Raw genomic sequence first — 9,486 nt, forward strand, 5'->3', positions numbered from 1 at the left:
GCCATATTCAGCAGTGGACATACAAGGAAGTCTTTACCGCCCTCCGGCCTGTAGAACCACTCCACCACCGTGGTGGCCTCCACCTCCTCCCTCTTCATGCAGGAGATGCAGCGCAGCTTCATGGGGCTGCCCTGGACGGCCTCCGTCTCCGAGGGCACCTCCACACACACAGGGAGGCAGACGCTGGCTATAGAGAGGACAGAGGCAGGGCAGGGACAGTGGGGACACGGGGGCCAGGAGGGAAGAGGAGAGACAGAGAAGGAAGACTCGTGAGACGAACTGTGAAATAGCCAGGAACACATGTCCGTGCCGTCCCCCATGCTCCCCACGTGTTCAGGACAGGGCCTTTGAGAAGAGGGACAGAGGAGATGCACACACTGACTGAAAGCTGGCCCTGGGAGCTGTGGAGACACAACCCGGCGTCTGCACGCTGGAGCCTGCCCTCGCGCCCGAGCCCAGGAAGACAGGGCATGGTGCATCCGTCCACCCACTGTCCACCCACCGTCCATCCAGGAGATAGCAGTCACTGAAATGCACTCCGCGCCGGGCGTGATGCCAGACTGGAGGCAGGGAGGTGACAAAGCCCCTTGTACCCTGGAGGCATGAGGTAGTAGGAGGTAGGAGACGTCTTTCTTTTTTCTTTTCTTTTTTTTTTTTTCCTTTGGAGAGGTTTTTGCTATAAGGCACGTACCAGAAAGACAGAGAGAGACAGAGAGACAGAAAGTGAGAAATCACCCCCCAGCGGGGATGGCCACACTGCAATCCTTTCTCTATTCTCCTCTCTGGATCTTGGGCATGCACACATGTGCCTGGTGTGAGTTTAAGCCACCGGATCCGGGATTCGAACCGCAGTCAACTACATAGGAATCCAGTCACATAGCCATTACGCCATCTGCTGGTCCCAAGGAGATGCATTTCTAACTACGGTCATGCCAGACCTCAGCGGGGACACCACATAGTCTGCTGTTTCCAGAAGGGAGGCAGTTGGTTACCTCTGGTGAGCTGGGAGGAAGGCGAGAAGGACGGGCAGACATGGGGTCAGAAATACAGACTCGCACAGCAAGACCTCCACAAGTCTGCACGGAACAAGGAGTCAAATGCTTGCCACCATGGAGAGCTGTTTCAGGGGACATGTGGGAACACTGACGCCTGGTGGGGGCGCAGCAGCAGGGAGGAGGACATGCTGACCACTGGACTTTATGCAGGAGCAGAGACAGAGAGTCACACTCTGGAGAGGTCAGGCTGGACATACAAGGACACCTTAGCACCTCAGGAGGTTTGGAATCCTGCCCTCCTGAAACTGAAAGCCCATTTCCTTTCTTTTCTTTTCTTTTTTTTTTTTTTTTTTTTGTGGAGAGGTTTTTGCTATAGGGCACGTGCACTCACGAGAAAGACAGAGAAAGATGAGAGACAGAAAGTGAGAAATCACCCCTCAGGGGGAATGGCCACACCGCAATCCCTTCTCCTCTCGGGATCTTGGGCACGCACGCACATGTGCGCGGCATGAGTTTAAGCCACCGGGTCCAGGACTCAAACCGCGGTAAACTACATGGGAGTCCAGCGACGTAGCCATTACACCGACTGCTGGTCCTGAAAGCCCATTTTCAAAAAGGCAAGTGTATCAGATTGCAAGTCTGAATGAGTGCAAAGTGGGGGCCGATGTCTGCCGAGGAACAGTGGCGTGGGCGGCATGGACAGATGGCCGTGCAAGGAAGGAGAGGCAGGGCCTCTGCTTCAAAAAAAACCCTGCCCCGCCACGGTCAGATCAGAGTATCACAGCTGACAGAGGGGAGTTGGCCGTGAGTGCCTGCGAGGGTTGAGCAAGACAGCCAGGCGGGGACAAAATCCTACGAGGGCACACGGGGGCGGTGGGGGTTTAGCGCCCATGGACAGCATATTTGCCTTCAGGTGTTTGAAGGCAGGCAGGCAGAGAGAAATTCAGTTCCATCCAACTCCAAACCTCATAGGACAGAAAAATGAGTTTAGGGCTAACAGGTAGCATGGTGGTTAAGGCACTGGACTCCCATATGGACGATCACAGTTCAAGTCCCAGACCTAGTGGTTTGCTTTCTCACTTTCTCTTTCTGTCTGTTTCTCCCTGGTGAACGCACATGTTCTATAGCAATGTTTTTAATTAATAATAATAAATAATTATTTTAAAAAATTTAGCTCAGCAAAGAAAAAAAAGGATTTTCTGATGTAGGAGGTGCTTGCAAATGCAAACAACTATTTGGTAGGAGAGCTAGCCTCTCGCTGGGGGAGTCCAAAGTATATTGGTGGCCCCTTAAAGATACATGGATAGGGCCGGCAGGTGGTGTGGCAGTTAAGGTGCTGGACTCCCATAAGGCTGACCATGGTTTGAGTCCCAGACCTTGTGGCTTTTTTTTTTCCTCTTCCCCTCCCCTCTCTTTTCTCTCTCCCCTCTCTCTCTGTCTCTCTCTGGTCAAAATGAAGAAGGAAGAGGAGGAGAAGGAGGAGGAGGAGGAGAAAAGAAGAAGAAGAAGAAAAGAAGAGAAAGAAGAAGAAGAGGAGGAAGAGGAAGAAGAGGAGGAAGAAGGAAGAAGAGGAGGAAGAAGAGGAAGAAGAAGACAAAGAAAATAAATAAATAATTCTTAGGGAGAGAGTAAAGGATTCGTGGATCAGGATTTTAAAGGCCCCTCGAATACCACATTCCCCGGCACTCAAAATAAAACGGAACCTCAAAAAAAAAAAACCCCTGAAACAGTGACCAGCAGACGTCATAATGGTTATGTCACTGGACTCCCATACAGCTCACTGCAGTCCCGGACCTGGTGGGTGGAAACTCATGCCGGGTGCATGTGCGTGCATGCCCAGAATCCTGAGAGGAGAATGGAAAAGGGATTGCAACATGGCCATTCCCCCTGGGGTTTATTTCTTACTTTCTGTCTCTGTCTCTCCGGTGAGCACATGCACCCTATAGCAAAAATCTCTCTAAAAAATAAAACTGAAACAAAATTGTGCACTTGGACATGTAAAAACTAGCCTGCTGTAAGTGGAGCCTGCTCTAAAAGGCCGAATCACTGTCCTCCTCTAAAAGGAAAGCTTTAGTTCACACTCAGAATGAGACCAACATTAACTAATTTTGAGTCAAAAAACTAAATATTGTCTTGAATTGACTTAGAAGGCAACAGACTTTATTTCTAAAAATGGAATTGAAAACCTGGTGGCACTATAATTAACTTTAGGTTTAAAGAAATCAAGGTAAAATACATGTAAATTTTTTTAAGCTTTTGCTATAGGATGTGTGCTCTTGATGGAGAGAGACAGAGACAGTGAGAGGGAAAGTGAGAAATCGCTCCCCTTCCCCCTAGGTGAAGATAGCCACACTGCAATCCCTTCTCCTCCTTTCTCCTCCTGGGATTTTGGGCAAGCATGCACATACACCCGGTGTGATTTTCAAACTACTGGGTCTAGGACTCGAACTGTGGAGACTATGTGGGAGTCCAGCACCTTTGCACCAACTTGCTGGACCCATGTAATTGGTTTTTAAACTTCAAGCAAGCTGGGCCAGTCTTATCTGACAGTCTGCAAGGGGCTCCAGCCTCTACAGGAGGGTGGATTATCTCTTCAACAAAGAGAAGTTCACACCCGGGAGAGGTGACTCAGTGACGCCATCAATGTGATGAGTTTGCAGTGTGGATTCTGGACCTCGTGAAAAAAGGAGGTATGGTTTGTACGACAGTTTGTTGGTAGACAGCAGTAAAAGGGGGATGCACAAAGAACTCTATGAAGCATGGAAGCTTGGGGTACACCCATGCCTCATGACGTGGCAAGGATATGTCTAGTTTCACATCGACAACCTTCCAGGAAACAAAGCTGCAATTACAGAGGCGGGATGAAGATGGGAGTTGGCAACTGAAGTCCGGTTTTGATCCCCTGGGTCGTCAGAAAAGTCATGATGCATTTTTGCATGGAAAAACACGTTACAACTTTTCCAATGACCCAGTATTTAACCTCACGAAGACTCTGTTTATTCACGAACGAAATGCTGGCGATATCTACCTAGCAGATTTGTCAGAGAATTCTGTGGGATAATTTATGCAAACAGGCTCTGTACAAAGGGCACTCGTTAATGTTATTCTTCATTCATCTGACAGGCATACTGAGTGTCTGCTGTGTGCTGGGCATTGTTGTTTCAGGCACCCAGGATCCCACAGGCACCCAGATCCGGACAGAACCAGCCATGCTGTCACGGAGCTCGTGCTTCAATAAGGGGAGTGGGAAAGTAAACAGCACTAAATTAGAGTAAATGCTGAGAGCGTGGATCACAGAGTAGAGGAGCCAGTGCACACGGAGTCATCCTCTCGGGGAAGGCAGCACTGAGCAGGCAGGAGAGAAAGCCATGAAGAAATGAGCTAGAAGACGCAATATGAAGACGTGATGCATGGAGACACAGCAGCTCAAAGCTCCACAAGTCCCAAAGGTCTGTCATGGTCACGAGATAGCCACAAGCCCAACGTGGATGGCACAGTGAACACAATGAGCACAAAAGGGGATGAGGCAGGAGAGACCGCGAGGGCTGGACGACAGCGGTCTTGTAGGTTTTTGCTTAGAATGGCAGGAGCACCAGAGGGCATGGAGTGGGACAACAACATGGTCTCATCTGTGCAAAGCAACTCGACCTCACTACCATGTTGTGATTAGGCTGAAGAGGGGAAGGGGGATAAAGGAAACAGAGAGGACAGCGAAGAGGGTGACATAGCAGCCAGACTGGAGGAGGTGGCAGTAGAGCTGATGGCATTGGAAAGGAAATACCTTGCTGGATTTCCATCCTCCAGTGGGTGAGAAGCGCTGCGTTCTTCTCCCCAGAGAACGAGTGGGCGAGAAGCCCGCCAGGAGCACAGACGTGCATCTGTACTCAGAGGCGGGATGCACGGCCAGGTGGGGATGTGCTAGGGTGGCATGCAGAGCAGCCCTGAGGTGACAGCAATCCACAGAGTCCCTAGAGAGCAAGTCCATTCTCCTGGACAAAGGCCAGTACCAGGGCCTGAGAGCTCCACTCGTGTGTCCCTGGACAGAACACTGCAAATGGCCACCAAGTCCCCTCCCTGGCTCACCTGCCCTTTGCAATGATTCGCTGCTCCTTCCATCGGGAGGAGAAGTCTGCTTCTCTACCTCTGTGTCTCCACACACCACCGCGTTCTCTCTGAAACCCTCTAGGTAGCCAAGACAAGGCCGTTCGCACGGCAGGCGCTCTGGCCACACTGACCATAAGTGATACGTTCCCGGAATACGGTTGGCCCAATCACCTGATCTTTGCTCTCTTCAATTTCGGTAATAATAATACTAACAATAAAGTGTCTGAGCAGGGACAATGCAGGGAATCAATGGTGGCCTTATCTAACTAAGGAGCACCACCCATCTAGCCTGCGGTAGACCTCCACTCGTATGGGACCGACTCCTCTAAGACTCGTGAGTCGTTCTCTTCTCGGACATTGCCAAACTGCCCCTCCCAAGCTTGCTCTAGAATGCTTTCCCTTGCACTAAGATCATGGAGGCTTTGATGAGAAGGTACATGATTTCCAAATGGGGAGAATAAATGGAGCTATTTTTAGAAGTTAACATCCTGACATGATTCGGTCTATCAAATTAGCCAGTCACTCGGCGAGACCTTGAAGGAACTGGATGTATGAAAGACTATGGGGGATGAGAGGAAAGCATTGCCCAGCACAGGGGAAGGGAGGCCTGGAGTCGGAGAACGGAGAAGGTGTTAGAAACTAAAGGGTGAGTGAGGCCTCGGAAAGATGATGGGCACGGGAAAAAGGAGGCTCAGAAGAGAAGCTGCGGGACAAGGCCTACCTGGCCACCATGCATAGCAGGTCGCGTCCACTGAGGAGACAGAAGGAGCCTTGGAAGAAGGAAACCAGAAGCTAAGAGTTCTCGAGCAAGCCCTTGCCGCTCCCTGAGCTAATGTTGCCATCTGTGAACTGGAAATAACACTTTCCCAACTACCCTACAGCGCTGACATGGGGACCCAGAGAAGTAATTGGGTACTGCTTTGTAAACTGTGACGCGGGAGGCAAGTCTATAGGCTTTAACACATTTTATGCCTCAGTAGAAGATATCATGGAAAGTTTGCCAATCCATGCAGAAAGCAAACGGGGCGATGGCTTCCCTTCGCCTGCTTTGTAAACTGTGACGCGCGAGGCAAGTCTATAGGCTTTAACACATTTTATGTATGCCTCAGTAGAAGATATCATGGAAAGTTTGCCAATCCATGCAGAAAGCAAACGGGGCGATGGCTTCCCTTCGCGCTGGGCGTCACGTGGAAACTCAGCCTGCGAGGGGAAATTGTCAAAGCTGAGTGCTTTCGGACCCTGGAAGTACACAGGAACAGAATGAAACTGCATTGTGAAGTGAGGCGCTTTCTCTGACATTCAGCATCCAGGCATTCGACGCTCCCAGTTCCCTTCTGCAGCTTTTCAGTTCCAATAGCCAATATTCAGGTAACGAGCTGAGAATGAACGAGCAAGGATGCGTGTAATGCGAACGCTTCTTCCCAAGTTGTTTCGCAAGGGGGGGATGGGCATTCTGTGAATGTCAGTGACATTCTGAAAATATTTCCCTACCATTCAGTGGTGGAGCAGAAAGGGACGTTATAACAGATAACCACCTGTGCCAACTTCTAAACGCTACATACGATGAGCCAGAAACTCTAAGGTTGTTACACAGTAAGCCAGTGGCACATATTGCTCTCCAACCAGGATTTGCACTTCTTAGTTGAAAGATTCTTGGGTAGAGGGGCCTGCAGGTGACATGGTGGTTAAGGCACTGGACTCCCACATGGGCAACCACGGTTCAAGTCCTGGACCTGGTGGCTTGCTTTCTCACTTTCCCTCAATCCCTCTCTCTCTGGTTAAACTAAGAAAAAAATAATAATAGATACAATTAAATAATAAAATAATTCTTTAAAAAAAAAAAGATTCTTGTGCAGGGGCCAGAAGGTGGTATAGTGGTTAAGGCACTGGACTCCCATACAGCCTGCCATGGTTCAAATCCTGAACCTGGCAGCTTGGTTTCTCACTTTGTCTCTCTCTCTCTGTCTCTCTCTCTCTCTTTCTCTGTCTCTGGTGAGTGCATGTGCCCTATAGCAAATTTTTAAAAATAACAAAATTAAATTAATACTTATTTTATAAAAAAGATTATTGGGTAGAGCATGCTGTCTGCCCCCCGCTGGAATTCACACAGGGACTGCACAAAGTTAGATTGGGCTTAGGAAGGAAGTCTCTGCGAATCTCTCCCAAACCCGCTTTACAAGTGCGGCTTTATCTACATGCTCTCTCATGCAAGCAGACTACCTCTCCCCGGCCTCCCCTCCCGAGCCCTCGCCTCCCCTGAGGAATCTCGGCTTAATGTTTGAAGCAGGTGAGATCATCGGCAACCTGTTATGTCTGCTTGTCTCCAAGTCTGGTCTACTCCTCTGGGGGTGGGCGGGGAGTCTGCCCTTGGGACTGCACCGCTTCCTCCTCACCCTTCCCTGTCTGCCTGGTCAGGCATCTGCTCAACAGGAAGCTGGACTCTGCCCCGGTCACATGCAAAATCCAGATAATGCTTGTGGCTAGAGTCTGTCCCAAGGCTTGAGGAAGTGACTCCGAGACAGAGGTGCTTCATCAGCATGTCTGCCACGTGCAGGCAGGGGGGCCTTCATGGCAGCATGGGCACGGGGTCACTCAGGCTTACCTTCCAAAGGGGTCAAGTGCCCTTTATCAAGTTTGGCAGGGGAGACAGTGAGGACACACAAAGGCCCCTCCGCTAGCTCTGGTCAGGGATACCCAGAACTGCACACACATACACACACACACATGCACACACACATGCATGCATACAGACACACATGCATGCAGACACACATGCACGCACGTTCCACATGCATGCGCACACGCAGACATACATACATGCACGTGTTCACATATGCATGCACACATGCAGACATACATGCACACACATGCACATCACTACAATCTCACTGACCCATTCAGGTGTCTCTGTTACATGCTCAAGCACACACTGGCTTACACACGCAGACGCTGAGACATGATGACACATGGTAAAACGTCTCTACCACAGGTTCAGACACCATCGTCAGACACCCCGGTACCCCCATCTCTCTGCTCAGCCTGCCGGCTACAGGGCAGCACGCCTTACTTGGAGGGGGAAGGTCAGTCTCTTGCAACTGACAAGCCAGTGTCTATTCATTTCTGAAGGCAAAAAAAAAACAAAAAAAACCCAAAACCCAAACACCGAGGCATCTTAGGTCTCACGTACCAGTGAGAGATGAAAGCTGCACCCCCCCCCACCGCCTACTGACCTAACGCACAGCAGATGGCTGAAGCCCCCTTTCCTCCCATTCCTTATGAAAAGTGAGTAGATGATCAACAGCTAAGATGTTTTCACTCCCCACACGGATGCATCCGCTTTTACCTATTTAATGGTAAAGCTGAGAAGCAAATGGGAAGACCCAGCAGGCTTTCGGGATTTAGAAAGCCTGACTGCGTTAAGAAATGCAATACAATGCAAGTAAGATGTTTGCCAAGGAACGTGACCGCGTTCCCTCTCAGCAAAGGGCAAGGAGGAAAAAATACTTTAGACATATCGAAACTGGAGGAGGGCTGGAGGCCCACCGGAGGAGGCCAGGATTAAAGCGGCAGGCGCGGGGTGGCGCCTTTCCAGTCCCCAAGCCCAGGTCCCGAGGAACCCTTGAGGATCCCGGCGCCTGGCACGCAAAGCCCACGGGCCTCTCGGCCACCAGCGGCATCCGTGGGCATCAGGGTTAGCGTCACTCCGGTGTCTGCATCTGGCCTGGCAGCGTGCGGGTACTTACCCCAGTGCGCGAGCAGGAGAGCAGCCAGGGGAACCCATCTGTTGAAGGCCGGCATCTTTTCCCGCGGTGGCTTCCGGGGTAAATAGGTCCCTCGGTCAAGAACTGCGCCCTTTCTGAGTCTTTCGAGGAAACCCTTTGGGATGAACTGCCCAAGAGAGCGACTTTCGGACTGAGAAGAAGGCCCAACGTCCGTACCGGGAAGACGCTGCGGCCCTCTGAACTGGGCGGGCACCCGGGTTCGAAGCTCCCCCGGGGCGCGGATCCGCAGCGGGCGCTGGCGGGAGCGGTGCGGGATCCGCTCAGCACCACGGACAGCTTCCCCGCCCACCCCGGGCTTCCAGCTCCGGGCGCTCCCCGCGTCTCCCTGGGCGCCCGGGGAGGCTCGGGTGCCAAGCGCGGCCCCGGCTGGGCTGTCGAAAGGGCCCACGTTGATCACCCTGCTCCGCCAGGAACAGCTGCGCTACCACCCGGGTCCGCCGGGCCCCGCGCGCCAGCTTCCTCCGCCTCCACCGGCTCCTCCAGCTGGGCGTGTCCCCACACCCGAGGCCGCCCGGGCCACCCGTCTGGGCTACCGAATTCGTGCCACGTCGGTCCCGTCCACACCCGCTCTCGGCTCCCGGGGGAGGCCGTGGGGAGGCGGGGGA

The 9,486-nt window shown here is 51.8% G+C and overlaps 1 protein-coding gene across 1 annotated transcript in view; it reads right to left on the reverse strand.

The window, feature by feature from the left end:
• SCN3B (sodium voltage-gated channel beta subunit 3) overlaps positions 1-9,222 on the reverse strand; it is a 30,242-nt gene extending 21,020 nt beyond the window's left edge. The window contains exons 1-2 of the mRNA XM_027771980.1: positions 8,843-9,222; positions 24-187 (exon numbers count right to left, since the gene is read on the reverse strand). Of these exons, the coding sequence (XP_027627781.1) occupies positions 24-187; positions 8,843-8,897 (219 nt within the window). The 5' untranslated portion in view covers positions 8,898-9,222. The remainder of the gene's footprint in view (positions 1-23; positions 188-8,842) is intronic.
• Positions 9,223-9,486: the final 264 nt, after the last annotated feature.

The sequence above is a fragment of the Tupaia chinensis genome, unplaced genomic scaffold (genome assembly GCF_000334495.1).
Source record: "Tupaia chinensis unplaced genomic scaffold, TupChi_1.0 Scaffold000247_1, whole genome shotgun sequence".
In the NCBI taxonomy this organism is placed as follows: Eukaryota; Metazoa; Chordata; class Mammalia; order Scandentia; family Tupaiidae; genus Tupaia; species Tupaia belangeri.